At 42.4% G+C, this 17,756-nt stretch overlaps 1 protein-coding gene across 2 annotated transcripts; it reads right to left on the minus strand.

Annotated features, from left to right (window-relative positions):
- Nucleotides 1-1,952: 1,952 nt before the first annotated feature.
- On the minus strand, nt 1,953-16,028 carry use1 (unconventional SNARE in the ER 1 homolog (S. cerevisiae)). 2 transcript variants are annotated; one of them, XM_052037870.1, is made up of 9 exons: nt 15,880-15,927; nt 13,527-13,585; nt 12,850-12,899; nt 12,250-12,328; nt 11,300-11,452; nt 9,236-9,254; nt 7,912-7,942; nt 5,703-5,862; nt 1,953-3,828 (listed from the first exon to the last, which is right to left on the minus strand). In XM_052037870.1, the coding sequence occupies exons 3-9, from the start codon at nt 12,876-12,878 to the stop codon at nt 3,646-3,648; spliced, it is 654 nt and encodes a 217-aa protein (XP_051893830.1). In that variant the 5' UTR covers nt 12,879-12,899; nt 13,527-13,585; nt 15,880-15,927; the 3' UTR covers nt 1,953-3,645. The 2 variants fall into 2 exon arrangements, with proteins under 2 accessions (XP_051893830.1, XP_051893829.1); XM_052037869.1 differs by lacking the exon at nt 13,527-13,585 and having other exon boundaries at nt 15,880-16,028.
- Between the last annotated feature and the right edge of the window lie 1,728 nt (nt 16,029-17,756).

Here is a 17,756-nt window from a genome sequence, read left to right on the forward strand (position 1 = left end):
TCTCTGGAGTGGGAATCAAACCCACAACCATCCAACTCAGAGGTGAGAGTGCTACCCACTGAACTACAAATGCCACCCAGCAGATAGCCTGAATAACAGCATGGTCAATGAGACAAAGGTACCATGATTGGTCTGCACACATGGGGACAAGTGCACCTTTAATTCACTAATTTAAATCAAAAGTTTCTGAATTAACATTAAACCACCCATCATTAATGCAAAACCCTGTGATTAATCCAGGATATTAATCTTCAGTATTGGAGCATTGGTTACATTATCTCTGAGGCTTAAATTATTTTAATCCATCTTCCAAACTGGGAAAACAATGAAATCAGTAAGACTTATCAATGTCCGCCTTGGGAAGTCTTTGATGATTATACTGAACATACTAAACTGATGCAACTTAAAATTCTAAGAGGCAAAAATATTCTGATAAATTTCGAAGCAAAAATATATTTCTGGAGTGTACATAGTTCCCTTTATGAAAAGAGAAAAACAAAACTAATCCTTCCAGGGTTTTGCTGGCAAGCTAATCTTCAGATCAAGCAGCAAAGGTGCTACAATATATTAATTGGTAATATGGATTTAGAAAATAATAATGGGATCGGGCAGAGTCAACATAGATTCAAGGAAGGGAAATCATGTTTGACTAGTCCATTTGAGTTCATAACAAGCAGAATGTTAATCGTGCCACACAAGAGGTATTAAACAATAGTAGAGTCCATGGTTTTGGGAATAATATACTGTCATTGGATTCACAATTGGTTAACAAAAAGAACACCGTAGGAATAAACTGGTCATCAAGTTGGGAGGCTGAGAGTAGTGAGCTGGCAGATGGATCAGTCCTGGAGCCCCGGATGTTTGCAGTCCATTTCAATCATTTGGATGAGAAGATCAAGCGCAGTATATCTACATTTATTGATGATGCAGAGCTGGGTGGCAGTGTGGGCTGTGTAAAAGTTGCAGAGAAGCTTCAGGGAGATTAACTGAATGGGGAAGGACATGGCAAAAGGAATATAATGTGAGGTCATCCATTTTGGTGTGTTAAATAGAGATGTGGAGCTGATTGTTTAAAGGGTGGGACTTTGAAAGGAATTAGTGTTCAGGGGGATCTTGTTCACACATCACTGAAAGTTAACATGCAAGTACAGCAAGCAATTGGTAAGGCAAACAATATTTTGGCCTTTACTGCAGCAGGATTTGAATTCAAGCATCGAGCTGTCTTGCTCCAAATACAGAGGCCCCGGGTGAGACCAGATGTGGAATACTGTGTTTAGTTCTGGTCTCTCTATCCAAGGAGGTGATTGAGGGAATGTAGTGGAGAGACACCAGATTGATTTTGGGGTGGCAGGTTTACCACATGGAGAGAGAAATCAGACTGGTTATATACTCTTCTGAGAGAATAGGTGGTGGTCTCATTGAAAATCTCCAAATTTCTTATGGGGCTTCAGAGAGAAGCATGACGGTTCCCACGGCTGGGGTGTCCAGGACCAGTCGTCAGTCCCACAATAAGGAGCCAGCCATTCAGGACAGATGAAAGTACATTTCTTCACCCTGGGGAGAGTGAATCTTTGGAATTCTCTATCTAAGTGGGTTGTGGAGGCTCAGTTCAAGGCATCTCAATGGATCTTTAGATATTATGGGAATCAAGATACATGGGATTGTGTAGGAAAGTGGCATTAAGGCAAAAGATCACCCATGGTCTTATTGAATGGCAGAGCAGGGACATGGAAAGAACTGACCCACTCCTGTTTCTACTTATCTACATTACTGCACCTCTGCTGGCACCTGGTGGCAGGTTTGCAGTACTGCAGAGTGGCATCTCAAGCTGCCTCAGAACCTGCAAGTGATTTATAAAAATATATTTTCCCAGCATTTGGCCAAGATGAGAACTCTTTTGATGCAAAAATGAAAGCAAAGTGTTACATATTAATATAAATTATGTTCACTGGTTCCTAGGATTGCATAATTGAGTTTATTTCCAAATGAGGATTCAATTCCCTAACACTTACATCAGTTTTGCACACATCACCACTGGATTGCTCATCACATGGTGGATGGAGTTATTGGCAATTGGGTGTGCAATTTTTTGAAGAACTTTTAAACAAGATGATAACATTCAAAGAATGACAACATAGTCATATCCAGATGGAATTTACAAACTGCTAAAATATTTTACCCAATGGGAATTCCGAGAACAGTTTATATTATTCTAATGGCTTTATAACTTCAAGTTTGCAAAAGCAATTGGTTTTGGATTTTTTTGTTTGTAGACAATTTCCTCTCCTTTTCTGAAGAACTCTAGATGGCATGCTTCACCTGTTAGCCAGGACACCAAGCATTTCAGGCTATTTAACTATGGAGGTCACTGCAACCAAATCCAATCCATTCCACATTAAATACACTAAATTAAGAAGGGTGTAGGCAGGATAGACTGCAGGAAATTTTTCCCTATACCAGAGGTGAATAAAATTAGAGGACAGAGATTGAGGACAAGATTTAGAGGTGATCTGAGAGAGTCTTTTTTCACCCAGAGAGTGGCAAGTACCTGGAATGCATTGCCAGAGAGAGTAGTTGACAGCATTTAAGAGATGTCTAGATGACAATTATCCTAAGCATAGACGTCTATGGGGCAAGTGCTGGAAGATGGGATTAATACAGGTGGGTGCCCACAGCTCAGTGTAGGTGTGATGGGCCGAATGGCCCTTTTCCATGCTGTGAGACCATGACATATGACGACTTTCCAGTACCTTAGCTGACTTTACTCTCTCATTTAGCGGCACCAATGGCAACAGATCCTGGATCTTCCCATTAATGAACTAGGTGATACCTGAAATACGAACCAGAGGTCCTGTGCATGACCCTGTATTATGTTGGTGCCTAGAAAGCAACCCCCTCCCTCCCCAAAAGACTAACTTTTAGCTCCACAGAGTGGCTTCATATCAAATCTTCTTCAGCCCCTAAACGTGGAGATCTAGAGATCCTACACATCCCCCATTTGTATGGCAACAGTAACTCCAGCTGCCTGGGCTCCAAGCTCCTGAACTCCTTCCCTCAATCTATTCCCCTCCTTCCCCTTCATCCCAGATTCCCTTCAGAAAGTGAAAACCTACCTGCAATTTCTGGTCAGCTCCTGGAATCTCCTTACATGACTCTGCCTCACACCTTGCTCAATTAGACTTCTGTGGTACCTGGATTTCTTTTTTTGTTAAGGACATCGCATAAGTATCAGCTGCTAGTGTTAAATCATAAAACAGACCATCAAATCAAAACACATCTGACTGATCACTGCTTCTCGGATTGCTGCTGCAATTTCAAAAGTGTTTTAATAGTTTTTGAAAATGTGTCAGTAAGTACTTGAGCGCATACATAATGAGATTCATTGAACGGCATGGGAAATCTTTTGTGGTTCAGCACCTTGTAAACATGTCAGCACATTTCAATAATTAATTATTCTTGGGTTAAAGTCCTCTTGGTGCATGTGGCTGATGTGCTGAAGGTTGCAGGGAAGATCATGCTGCACTTGGATTCTGCAAAGTCAGTAAAATGAACAAGTCTTTGTAAGTCCAGGAGGAGAGAGGGTCAGGTCAGTTCTACTCCAGCCCCTGCATTCTACAGGCCAGAGGAGAAACACTGACACTCTGGTCACCTCAGCTTGGGGAAGATGCGAATGAACAGGATCATGCTGATGAAAATGAAGCAGACTACAACCAGCATCAGCCACAACAGCCAGTTGACAGACTTCTTTGCATGTTGCTCTAGCCGCTCAGATTCCACCTTCAGCTTCTCGAAGTTCTGATCCGCCATCCGCAAGGAATGAGTCAGCGTCTGTACACAAGCACATGCTCACAAGTGAATCTCAGCTATCAAGATTACTTCCTCCCCCTACCCTGGCCGGATGCCAGGAGGCTGTTTTCCCTGGCTGGGAGGTGCACCACAAAAGGGGCTGTTGTCTCAGGACAGGAGGGTTGGCCATTTCATATTGAGATGTAATCAATTTCTTCATACAGAAATTGGAGATCTTTGGCATTCTCCAGCCCAGAGGGCTGTGGATGCTCAGTGTTGAGTGCATTAAAGAATGAGATTTATATGATTTTTGGATAATAAGGGAATCCAGGGATTAAGGATTAGGCAGGGGCAAGGAGTTGAGGTAGAAGATCAGCCACCAATCTGTTGAATGGTGGAGCACGGTCAAGAGGTCTGATGGTTTTCTCCAGCTCCTATTTATTCTATTCTGAATGAAGTCCTTGATAATTAAATGCAATCTGTTTCAATGAAATCCTAGTTAAAAATCTTAAAAATTCCTTCAAATAACCACACAAGTTTTTGCATTTCCCCTTCAATATTGTATCCTCACCTCACAACCAGCTTGCGAACATCTGCATGGATGACACCACAAACATGCAGACCAGAACATATGATGGGCAAGTGTATTACATCGACCACCGTTTTGGTCTCCTCTTCTCCCCACCCCACTCACATGTTTGGGCACAATGGATACTGGCATCTTACACAAGTGTTCCAGTGCAAGTGGCAGCAAGCAGCCCACTGGTGAACATGACACTAACTCGGGCCTAGAAGTTGGCCCTCATCCCTATATGCTGCGTTCTATGGGTGCTGCAAGTAGCTCAGGTCTCCCCACCAAAATAATTAATTTGCAAGAACTGACCTTCACAAAAAAAAAGGTGCTTTCACTCCCACCCCACTTGCTGGATCAGAGGGCAACCAGTGCAGTCCATCTGCTGAGATCACAGCTGTCACACCATTACCACTCAGAGAACCTTAGTCACCACAGCAGCTAAAACAGCTGTAGAACAGGCAGAGGGAAAATGTAGGGGATGGGGTCACATCTCAAGTGTGTGTAGTCACACACCCATCTCGCCATGATCCTCTTCACCAAAATGACTCCAAGTCCAAAGCAGCTCCACACCTCTAAGGCGCATCACTCTGCAGAGAGTGCGGCTTGGATCGTTGCAAGAAGCATTGAGACCCAGCAATGATTTCTGACACAAGCAGAGCATTGAAAGCTCAGACTGGCAGATGCAGACAGCAAAATACAGGTATCTCACCGGGGACCTTTAAGCCACATCTCCTTGCAAACTTGCTGCAGGATTTGCTCCTTGTTTTATTAGAGTTAAAAATGGAGGTTGTAGGTCACATGTTGATGGCCCAATTTCTGTTGGGGAGGCAGAGATAAGTGCCTTGCACACTTATGTCATGTATGCAAATTCTGTCAAGAAAATGAAACCACATTGTTGGAAGTTTCCGGTCCAATGTCACAATGGGTGCAGGTACTGAAACATGAAAAATGAATTTTGTGCACAACTTCCATACAGAAACAGGTAGGGGCTACACGTTCCAGTTTCCACTGTGTATTATTGGCTGGGGAGAGGATCAGACTCCAGGTTGTTTCTCTCGCACCACCATTCATCCTCAACAAGGTGAAGCTGCAGCTACAACATATTCTACCTAACTGATCCATGTGAAGTTTATGGTCCACATAAGCCTCTCTTCACCCTGACTAACATATACTCCTTCCTCCCTCATCCATCAAGGTTTTCTTTTAGTTGTTTCATTGAGAAGAGCTAATTCAGTATTGGGGGAACTGAACTGGGGAACCTCTGGTACCATGTCGGGCTTACTGAGGGAACCTTGGCCGTGCAGATGCCAAAATCAGCGCCACTCCCAGGCACAGCCCCTACCTGGTTGTCCTGCTTGATGACGTTCTGTGCCGCCAGTGTGTTGTTCTTCAGGTTCCGGGCCAGGTTCAGCATCTCCTCAGCAAGACGCTCCTGCACGTTGTGGTGATGGTGGAGAACAGCGTCTAGCTCAGAGGCAGAGTGTTTCTCATCCCCCATTCCACTGCAAGTGGGTGAGACAAGGAGCCAAAACTAATAGAGTGGAGCAAAAATACATCTGCACATACACCACAGCACACATTTAGTCAGTCTATTGCCAGCTCATCTATAATCACACAACCATGGCTACTGCCACAGACAGATTGTGATCCCTTCACAACCTCAGGAAATGCTTCAGTCAATGAAGTAATCTGAGGTGCAGTCACTAATGGAATATAGGTAAACACGGCGGCTAACATGCACATCAAGATCCCGTAGTCAACAACAGACAGACAATATTATATTTTTAGTGATATTGGTTGGAAAATAAAGATTGAAAAGTCAGATAGAAAAGTATCGTCACTGGGATTACATCACAGATAGCAACATCTAAAAGGAAGGATGTGGAAACTTTAGAGAGGGTGCAGAGGAGATTTACCAAGATGCTGCCTGGATTGGAGAACATGTCTTATGAGGAAAGTTTGAGTGAGCTAGGGCTTTTCTCTTTGGAGAGGAGGATGAGAGGTGACTTGGTAGAGGTGTACAAGATGATAAGAGGCATAGAGTGAGCGGACAGTCAGAGACTTTTTCCAGGGCAAGAATGGCTAACATGAGGGGGCATAATTTTAAGGTGATTGGAGGAAGATACAAGGGGGATATCAGGGGTAAGTTTTTTTAAAAACACAGAGTGGTGGGTGCATGGAACGCACTGCCAGCAGAGGTTGTGGGGGCTGATACATTGGTGACATTCAAGAGACTCTTAGATAGCCACATGAATGATAGAGAAATGGGGGCTATGTGGGAGGGAAGGGTTAGATAGATCTTAGAGCAGGTTAAAATGTTGGCACAACATTGTGTGCCGAAGGGCCTGTACTGTGCTATAATGTTCTATGTTCTATAACTAAACTCCCGAATCAGTGCCAAAGAGATTTTTGGGAAAAGTAGAAACAAGTTAATGTAGGTTAGTAGTCTAAATTTGGGTTGTATATAATTGCTCTTCTTGGGAATAGCACCATGGGTGCTTAGTTTTATTTTACATCCTCTTGAAAGGTCAGACAGGCTTTAGTTTAAGGTCACATCCCAATGGTAGTACCTCCTACAGTGCAGCAACCTCACAGCATTGCAGGATGTATTGTCTTTGGGATGTGGTTTTAAATACAAGTTGCTGGATTGGGATTTTAACATTCAACTCAGTTAAACGTGCTGCCCACCGAGCTGTGATTAAATATCAAGATATTATTTAGTCTAACTTGGCCCCACATCTCTCGTGATCAGCTGCAAATTACTGCTCCAAGGGGATAGATTATTGGCAAACATCTTTCACTGCCTCTCCACTGCAAACCAGAACAGGGTCTGTGTAGATCAAGGCTTAATTTGGGAAGGAATTCTAGAGCCAAGTGCCGCAGCGGCTGAAAGCAAGGCAGCCAATCAGAAAATAAGCTAAAATTGAAGGAATGCACAAGTCTCAGAGGGTTGTGGGCCTGAAAGGGACAGGGAGGGGCAAAGATCCGAAAACAAGGATAAGAAATTTGGATAATAAAAAAAGGGGGTTGCTTAAGTACAAGCTAGCACAGACACAATGGCCTGAATGGCCTTCTATTACAAAGGAAATACGAGATCAATTTATCCAAGTCTCACAGTGCAGAGGGGCTGACGTGCAGGTCAGGACACTTGGCAGCATGGATTTGAGGAACACAATTTTACATAATGTACAAGATGGGAAGCAGGTCAGGAATGAATTCAAGTCTAGTGGTGACAAGGCATGGATAACGGTTTCGGCAGCAGATGAGGTGATCCGAGCAGGAGACAGATAGTTGAAGGGGGAGATGGTGATCACAGTAATGGAGGTGGATGTGTGATCAGCTCAATTCAGGCACTGTCGTGGATGGAAATGATGGAGAATAACAACATTGCCCTCATACAGAGGCTGCTGAGGGAAGCATTGACTGGAGCCAAAGGGCATTTTTCATTGTTATATTCCCAGTCAGAATCGTCTACGTGGGAAAGCCAAGAAACATCACCACTGCAAGACACACTAATGAATAATTGAAAATCCTATATAAATAAAACTAACCTTCGTCTCCTCAATTCAGTGACATCTGAACCTAAAAATAAAAAGATTTTTGAGTCTACCGTCTTCTTACTAATACATTATTTCAATTGATTTCCTTCAACATCTTTATCAAGTTTACAAATAACTCAAAAATGTCTCGTGCAGAAAAATGCATTAGTAATCTTGTACCAGCAAGATCCCCACAAAATATCAAAAAAAAGAATTGACAAATTAATCTCATATTTCCTTTACAAGAGGAGGCCATTCAGCCCATTGACTCTATGTTAGCTCTCAGGGTAATCCCCATCAACCCCCTCCCTCCTCTAGGTCTCTTACCACTCACCTACACACTAGGGGCAACTTACAGTGGCTAATTAACTTACCATCCCAGCAAGTATTTGGGACGTGGGAGGAAACCAGAGTAGGGTGTTCCACAAGGTTTCTCTTGAATTAGCTGATTGATTTAATATCCTCTTTTAGACAATGCTGGTGTTGCTGAAAAGCTGCCATTTATTGCCCTCCCTCAGTTGCCTTTTTACAAAGATTGTAGCTCAATAGGCCACTTTCAGGGTACAGCACACACTGGTGACCGGAGATCATAATCACGTATAGTCCACACAGCGGCACATTAGCACATCAGGTAGTGCTGCTGCCTCACAGTTCCAGCCACCTGGGTTCAATCCTGACCTCAGTGCTATCTGTATGGAGTTTGCATGTTCTCCTCCCACATGCCAAAGAAGAGCTAGTTGTAGGTTAATTGACTCCAGTAAATGATTCCAAGTGTGGGTGGGTGGCAGAAGAATCAGGAGGGGAGCCGATAGACAAGTAATAGAGAGAATAGGTTATACCGAAATAAGTAGGGGAATAGGATCAATGGGAATACCCTGGGAGCCGGTATAAACTCGATGGGCCAAATGTTCTTCCATGTGGTAAGAAAGTACGAGAAACTAAATGAGAATTATGGTATCAGGAAATAAAACCTCCCTGCTTTGACCAACAGCAGTTGGATTTGTAAAAACATAAATATAGTCACAGTTTTTCAAAATGTATTTTTCAAGGTTCACCAAAATTGAAACTTTGACAGTGTAATTTGAAGGCAGGTTCTTCAGAATTATTCATCCCAGATCTCACTATTGCTGGCCCAGTAAGAGAACAGTTATACTACCTTATTCCAACACCACCCATTCCCCCCCATGGGCACTCTGGATTGTTATGAAAACTGCATTATTTCTTTTAAATTTAAATACTTAAACTTCTACAAAGTTCCCCAGCATTCAGCTGCCAATACGATGGTAACAACTTGAAGTCAGAGCAAGAGGTCAGCTAACATTTGGTGTTTACTCACCATTAGCAGAGAGTGATGGCTGAAAAGCAATATAGGAAAAGAATTAAAACTAAACATGGCAATTGTCACTTTTTTTTAAAAAAAGTCAGAAACAGGAAACATCTTCAGAAATCAATTTAGTGGGGAAAAAATTGGCCAATCATCCCATGGCTTGCAGGACTTTGTGGTCTTCAAAATGGATGCATCAGGCAATTTTCCCAACTAAGTAATGAAGGGGAATTGGTCAGTAAACAATGTCAGCAAACAACATATGGAATCACTCAGAATAACAGACACCACCCTGCACAAGCTTAGGTCTTCCGTGTTCCATGAGGATGGGTTGACATTGGTCTACCAGCTCCCCAACAGCAGCAACGGGATGGAGAGCCCTGTGCAGGGAGTGATCTCGAGAAGCTGGAAAACCACGCAGAATGAGTTTCCAGAAAATCAAATAAAATCTACTTGAAGATGGGAAGCCTGATTTACAAAGTAGAAACAAAGGGCTCCACAATGATACAACTAGCTCTGGCTGCAACTTATAGCTCCAACAAGTACAAGGATGGTTGGAATAAGAAACAAAGTGTTTCACACAAAGTTGATGGAGAGTAAACAGATTCCCCCTGCAGTTGTAATAAAAACAGAAAATGCTGGAAATACTCAGCAGGTCAATCAGCATCTGTGGACAAAGAAATGGAGTTCATGTTTCGGATTGAAGACCATTCATTAGATCTGGGAAAGTGAGAAAAGAGGTTAGTTTTAAGCTGCAGAGAAGTTGGGCGAGAGAAGTGTGGGACAAAGGAAATAGCTCTAAGAAAAGTGATTATAGAACTCTCTGGCTGATAGATTAATGAGGGCAGTTTTACAGATAGACAGCAACAGAGAGGAAAAAGGGATGTAAAGGCTGTGAAACGCAGGCTGGAGCTGTTACTGAGAGCTGAAACCAAAATGGAGAATGCTGGAAATGCACCCACGTTCAGTCTGCAGGGACCATCCTGATCTTCCTGTTGGTTCCCACTTTAATTATCCACCCGCTATCACTCTGATCTATCTACATGAGACCTCCTACACTGGTCCAACAAAGCCAAACGCAAGCTTGAGGAACATCTCCTCACCTTCTGCCTGGGCATATTGTAGCAGTTGGGATTTAAAATTAAAATCAACAACCTCAGAGAAAGCATTTTTTCTACTTCTGTCAGAATTGACCAGATCTGCTGTAAGATTATCCACCTGTAATATTACCAGTTTTTCTCTTTCTAGACACTACCCTATATATTGTCTTTTCCTTTGTTTTGGTTTTCTCTCTCTCTAACCTAGCAACCAGACAGCACAGTAAACAGCAGAATCACAACAACCCAGACCTCATCCTACCAGAGATTTCCCCTTTGTCCTTTTGATTCCTCCCTCACCCTTTTTGTAAGTTCAAATTAATTTGCTTTCTCACTATTCCTGTTCTGAAAAGACTTTGACTTGAAACATTACCTGTTGTTCTTTCCATGGATGTTGCCAGACCTGCAGAGCGTTTCCAGAATTCCCTGTTTTTATTTCAAATTTCCATTGTCCGCAGATTTTGAGTTTTCATTTTCCTGCATTTATAAAGGTTTGGAACAGAAGCAGGCCATTCAGCCCCTCAAAGCAGTGCCATGCTGGTCAGCATCCAAACTATTTACCATTATTTCCAATAAACAATTTAAAAGGCATTTGCACCAATGCTCCAACCTCAGACCATTGAGCTCAATGACACAGCTGTCAGTGTGTAGGACTGACATCTGCATCTTGACCAGCAAAGATTCACACCCAAACATACACAGGCTTCAGCCCAAAAGCAGACGCATGGAAGGGGATGGGCCCAGAGTCACCAACTCTCCAAGATTGTACTGGCATGTCCAGGAATAATTGCCGGCTGCATCGTGGGCCATCAAATAAAATGGTACCCATTTTATTATCCTCTTTCAACACTACAATTAAATGATTATGAAAAGTACATATTTCTTAATTGCTGTTTTATTGGGTGGGGTGATTTGGAGGCACAAGGTCATATGATTATAGAGTCAAACTGCTGGTCCTTTTAAAAACCGGAGCACTTACCCCACCAAGGAGCTCGCCCCTCATCTCTCCTGTGTACCTGGCTTTCGTCTGCAGATGGACAGTCTTGGTGGCAGATATCCTCTCCTTACCAGTTGTTGAAGTCCGCCCAGGAGCTAAAAACTGATTGGCCAGAGCCTTTTCAGTGGGGTTAGGCTGGAAACCAAAAGGCAAAAGGTTGGTTGATAGAATCTAACACTCATTAACCTGGGGTGGGAGGAAGCAACGACAAACTACGAAACACTGAGATGAGTGTTGATTGGCCAGGACACCAGGGTGCAGTTCCTGCTGCCCTTCAAAACAGTGCCCTAGGATATTAAATTTCCATTTGTGAGAACAGAGGGAAACTAAAATCTTGTTGTTTTTTTGTTAAGTATTTTTTAAAATACAGACACCACTGGCAAGACCAGTGTTTGTTACCATCCCTGACAGCCAATGAGACTGGTAAACCACCTCCTTGTATCTCTTCAGTCCTTCAAAGTGCTCCAGTGATGCTTTTGGGTCGGGCCTTTCAGGATTTACCCAGTGACAATTCAGGGACAGTGATATATTGCTTAGATTTAATCCCGACAACAATGAAGTAATGGTGATATATTTCCAAGGCTGTGCAAGCAACTTGGCTGGATTCGGCATAGAGAAGCTGTGCATTTCAATCCTCTCCCCTCCTGTAAACATTGCTTCCCGTCATCTCTCATGCTTAATCAACAATTAGGAGATCCCATTTTCAGGCCATGAAACCAATGGCCTTAGTCTGAAGGACTTATTCTTTTACACAAGGTTAGAAAGCCTTTGTGCAGCTCTTTCAAACTGTGGTCATAGAGACTCACTCTTTATGACAACAGTTTGAAAGAGCGGCACAAAGGCTTTCTAATAAACAGAATTATAGGAAATTAATTTATTGCAGCCCAGGGGAAAACATACTAAAACTATAAATGACAACAAATCATCCATACCAGTTTCTCTGCCTCCAAAAGCCCTTTCATGAACTCCACTTTGCGGCTGTATTCATTTAGAACTTCGGGAGCAGGTTTACTGCCAGGGACAAAGAAACATCATTGGTCTTAGAGCCAACAACTTCTGTTTATACAAGAGAAATGTGCTGCTTTACAAAGTGTTAGCAAGTAAATCTGACATGGAGCACAGTATTGTGGCAGATAATCAAACGTTTAGTCAAATAGATAGATTAAATGTCTCAGTGAAGGAGAGAGAAATATAGAGAGGAGGGTTGGTTTAGGAAGGAACTCTCAGAGCTGAGGCAGTTGAAAGCACAGCCATCAACAGGAGATCAATTAAATTCAGGGTGAACAAGAGACCAGATTTGAAGGAACACAAATCTTGCAGTGTGTCAAGGTTGGACACATTGAAGTTAGGCGGCAAGACCAGGTAGACATTTGAAAATGAGTAACTGTAAAATCAAGGTCTTCCACAACTAAGAGCCACTGTAGATCAGCTAACACAAAAATGCTTTAATAAAATAATCTGGTTTTGTGGGTTTATTGTTCACCTCTGTACAAGTAATAAAACTTCAGGAAGCCTCAACGGATTCTTCTTACCTTATGTGCTTCTTCAATTCAGTCAACATTTCTTGAAGAGCTTCAACATACTAGAGAAAAATTACAAATAACAACCATTAGCAACATGTAACTTTACTAAAAAGAGTATAATTTCAAATGTTTTCATGAAAAATTTTGACTCCTCTTAAACTAAATGTAGACACCCATGATTAGATTAGTTCAGCATTCACAGGGAGAACTAGCACAAAATAATAGCCACAAAAAAGTGATGCATAAAAAAAATCCTTGCCATGGTTCACAGGCAGTATCTGTGAAGAGGATGTGGGTGCTGAGTGGTTTAAACAGCATTATATCATTTTTAGGGAGTCCCAAAGCAGTTCATAATCTTTGAAGAAGGCATGCTGGCAGTCAGCAGGAATTTGACCACAGCAGGTCCCATAAAGAGCAAACAGGATGAGCATCCTCTTGCTGATGGTGGATGAGGCTAAGATATTGAGAGACTTCTCTTGATCTTTAGTTGGTTGCAAGAGATCTTTTACATTGGGGGATCCCATTTGAAAGACAACTTCAACATTGCAGCACTCTTCCAGTACTAGACTTAACCATTAGATTAGACTGCATGCAAAAAGCTGGAAGGGCTTGAACTATAACCTTTAGATTAAGATGCAAGAGCTCCACCAGTTATCTGAGGCTGTCATTCATCTGATTTTTTTTACCTTATCTAGTATAGGTGAAATACAAATTGTTCACATCCTCTAGCAGCACAACATACAACCTATGGTAAGAGTATACATAGAGAAAATTACAAATAACAACCATTAACAACATGTAACTTTACTAAAAAGAGTATAGGACAGATAGGAAGGAATCATGAGTTTAGGGGAATGTGATCTCATAATGCTATAAACACCACTCTGTTCCAACAACCTGGTGAGCATTGGTCACAGAGTCAGACAGTATGGAAAAAGGCACTTTGGCCCACTGAGTCCATGGCAACTACCAAGCATCCAATAACTCCAATGAATCCCATTTTATTCTCCCAACATTCCCATCAGCTTCCCCTCCCCCCACCCCCCAGATTCTATCATTCATCCACACACAAGGAGTAGTTTACAATAGCCAATTGACCTACCAACCCACACATCTTTAGAATGTGGGAGATCATGCAAACTCCACACAGACAGCACAAGAGGTCAGGATCAAACCCGGGATGGAGCTGTAAAGCAGCAGCTCCACTACTTTGTGCCACCCTAATTGGTGGACATTTTTTCCCATTTTCATAAATAACATATTCAATTTTAACTGGAAAAAAATCTATCTTTTGTTAATTAATATAAAAACTAACAAACAAGATACAGGCATGTCCAGCATGGCAAGTATTTATTCTCCTTCTTGAAAGGCAGTGGTGAATGACCATCCTAAAGCATTATATGCATCATGGTGAAGGTACTCCCAGTGTTGTCGAATAGGGAGTGCCAGGAGTTAGACCCAGCTACTATGGATGAATGTTAAGTAGTACAATGTGTAGCTAAATAGTACCTTTAATTAAAACAGAAATCCCAAGACACATCACAGGAGCATAATCTAAAAAACTGATGTCAAGTCTTCTTTAACGTGACACCAGGGCAGATGATTAAAAAGTAATTGTTACAATACATGATAAAAGGAGAACAAAGCGGTACAGAGGCTGGAGAAATTTAGAGAGGAATCCCAGAGCTTGAGACTTGGGAGTGGATGACATGGCCACTAATGATTCAACAAGGATGAAGACATCCACCGGTATTAAAGAAATAAAATGTTTCAGAGTTACACAATCTAGAAATCTATGTCTCACCCACTTAGTTATTGGGTAGTGGAATAATTAATTACAATAGATTTGCAACGCACTTTCACTAACAAAGCAAACTTTAGGACATTAACCACAACCCTCACTCCACTGACCTATTCGTCAACCTGCCCAGGTTTGCATTTAATAAATTCAGGAGAAAGGAATTTCAGATGTCCACTCCATGGAGACATATGGTGGCCCAGAGCATACAATTACATTGTGAAAGTTAACATGAAAAACCAGTTTCATACATTACAGCAGTGACTATATCTCAAAAGCATTTAGTTGGCCCTATATTGTCCTGGGACGTTCACAGGCCACGAAAAACATGGTTTGGTTTTTTTTTGGAAGAAAACAGATTGAACTTGACCAGATTTGTGGACACAGTTGTCCATCACAAAAACCAGGCTACCTTCCATGGACTCTGTCTACACTTCTCACTGCCTTGGTAAAGCAGCCAATATAATCAAAGATCCCTCCCACCCTGGACAATCTCTTCACCATTGAGCAGAAAATACAAAAGCTTGAAAACACACAACACCAGGCTCAAGGACAGCTTCTTATCCCACTGCTATAAGACTCAAACAGACCTTTTGTACATTAAAGATGGATCCTTGACCTCACAATCTACCTCGTTGTGGCCCCTACACTTTATTGTCTACCTGCACTGCACTTGGTAGCTGTAACACTATTTTCAGCATTCTGTTATTTCTATTCCCTTGTACTACGTCAATGGGCTGATGTGATGAAATAAATAATAAATAATTAGTTTGGTAAATTGGTTTATTTTGTCGCATGTAGTGAGGTACAGTGAAAAACCTTGTTTTGCATGCCATCCATACAGATCATTTCATCACATCAGTGCACTGAGGTAGTACAAGGGAAAAGCCATAACAGAATGCAGAATGAAGTGTTACAGTTACAGGGAGGGAGCAGTGCAAGCAACAGGGTGCAAGGTTGTAATGAGGCAGATTGGGAGGTTAAGGGCTCATTTTATCCTACAAGGGGTCAAGAGAAACCAATAACAATGCACTAGCAACATTTTAAAGGCTTGTGGGCAGAAAATGCCCACCGAGTGTTGGAGTTTAAGCCACATTAACCCGCTCTGGGGGATGTTTCTGGGCAGAAGCCGCAGACAGGCTCAGGGGCAGCTCCCTGCAGCCCCGGTGACGTGGCCCATTGGCCAGCCCACGGAGCACCTCCTCCCCCCGAACCCTTCTCTCCCCGCTCCCCCTGCGCACCTTCTCCAAACGCCAGTCCTTCTCGTCCCGCTTCTCCGCCGCCATCGCCTCACATCTCACCAGCAGCCGCAAGAAGTTCTTCTCCAACCTGGAGGAGGCCATACTTGCGCCGGCAAAGTTACGTCGCTACCTTAACAACATCATTTCCGGTTGGATCAGACGCCATTTTTAATGCTGGCAAAAAAGAACGATGGGCGTCACCATGGGGACGAATTGAAGCGCATTTTCGCCAGACAGCGCCGCCTGGAGTCCCGGCGCCGCTGGTGCCTTTGAGACTGTAAAAAGGTGCAATTGAAAATCAAAATGCAGATAATTTAATTTACAAAGATAATGATCTATGAAGGTAGCAAACATGAATTTGTAAAGGCTAGATACTGTTTGATGGGCTGCTTTGAATTTTACACTGATGTCACTAAAACAAAGGACATAGCTTGCTTTTATGAATCCCCAGAGGCATTTGATAACTATTGCACTGCAGAGGGTGAAGAGGATATTTACGAGGATGTTGCCAAAACTAGAAAATTATAGCTGGATAGGCAAGACCTGAAATGTTTACTGTCCATTTCCCTCCATAGCTGCTGTCTGACCTGCCGAGTTCCTCCAGCACTTTATGTGTTGCATTGGATAGGCAGGGGTTGTTTGAAATGGAGGTAGCTGAGGGTAGACTTAATTGAGGGGCATGAAGTTATGAAAGACCTGGATAGAATAAATAAGAATAACCAATTTACCATGACAGGTCAGAATCTAAAAGCATATAAAGTAATTGGTAGAAGGATTCAAGAAGAAGAAAAATCTTTTCATACAAGGACTGGTAGGAGTCTGGAACTCACGATTTGAAAGAGTGATAAAGGTCGAACCCCTTATCATGTTTAAAAAGTACACGGATGTGTAATGGAAGGTAGAATTAGGTTGGGCGGCTCTTTTTTGACCAGCATGGAACATAATAGGCTGAAGTTCTTTTTTTGTTGAAAATGTTCTATGTTTCCATTTATCATATCAGTAGCCCAGTCATCTGGATACTCATCCAGTAACCAAATAACTATACTATTTTTCCCAAATGTAGGTTGATCTGAAATGCATATTGAAGTTTTTTTTTGCCTGTTTCCAGGTTCTTGGTTCAGGTGGGAATTGGTAGTACTTGCGGTTATGCCGTGCACATTGTCAATTTTATTATTGTTTGGGTCCTGACATAAATATTCTGATTCATTTTTTTTAAAGATTGAATAGCTTGGAAGGGCAAATTATTGACCTGGCCAGGACATGGTCGAGCAGCAGAAACCAGTGAGGACAACAGGCAGAGTAGGAATAAGTGTTGCTGCCTCAATAATAACTATATTTATCAACCCCCTCAAATGGAAAGCCACATATCTAATTTTGACAAATGACAAAAAGGTAGTCAGCATTCAAGCAGTGTAAATGGAAGCATAACAGTTAGAGAGTCATACAACAAAGAAACTGGCTCTTCAGGCCAACTGGTCCATGCCATCAAAGATGCCCATCCAAGCTTGTCCCTGTTGTCCGTATTTGGCCCATAACCTTTTCAATCTTTCCTATCCATGTACCTGCCTTTCACCACTTCCTCTGGCATCTCATTCCATTTATGCACCACCCTCTGCGTAAAACAAGTTGCTCTTCATTCCTATGAAATCTTTCCCCTCTCATCCTAAACTTACGTCCTCAACTTCTTGATTCCCCAATCCTGGGAAACAGACCACGCGCATTCACCCTGTCTATGCCCCTCAGTTACAGAGATACCAATTGATAAAGTGAATGGGTACAGCTCTGGTGCAGGGTAGCAGTTAGCACTGCTGCCTTAGAGCTTCAGAAACCTTGGTCCTTAACTTGGCTGTCTGTGTGTAATTTCTCCTTGTGACTGC

The sequence above is a fragment of the Pristis pectinata genome, chromosome 24 (assembly GCF_009764475.1).
Source record: "Pristis pectinata isolate sPriPec2 chromosome 24, sPriPec2.1.pri, whole genome shotgun sequence".
Classification (NCBI taxonomy): domain Eukaryota; kingdom Metazoa; phylum Chordata; class Chondrichthyes; order Rhinopristiformes; family Pristidae; genus Pristis; species Pristis pectinata.

Coding starts and splice junctions, on each gene's coding strand:
- use1 (XM_052037869.1), bottom strand. CDS start 15,981: ATGGCCTCCTCCAGGTTGGAGAAGAACTTCTTGCGGCTGCTGGTGAGA. Junction 5,863..7,911: donor ACTGAATTGAGGAGACGAAG/GTTAGTTTTATT, acceptor ACCCACTTGCAG/TGGAATGGGGGATGAGAAAC. Junction 3,829..5,702: donor TCATCAAGCAGGACAACCAG/GTAGGGGCTGTG, acceptor GCTTGTGTACAG/ACGCTGACTCATTCCTTGCG.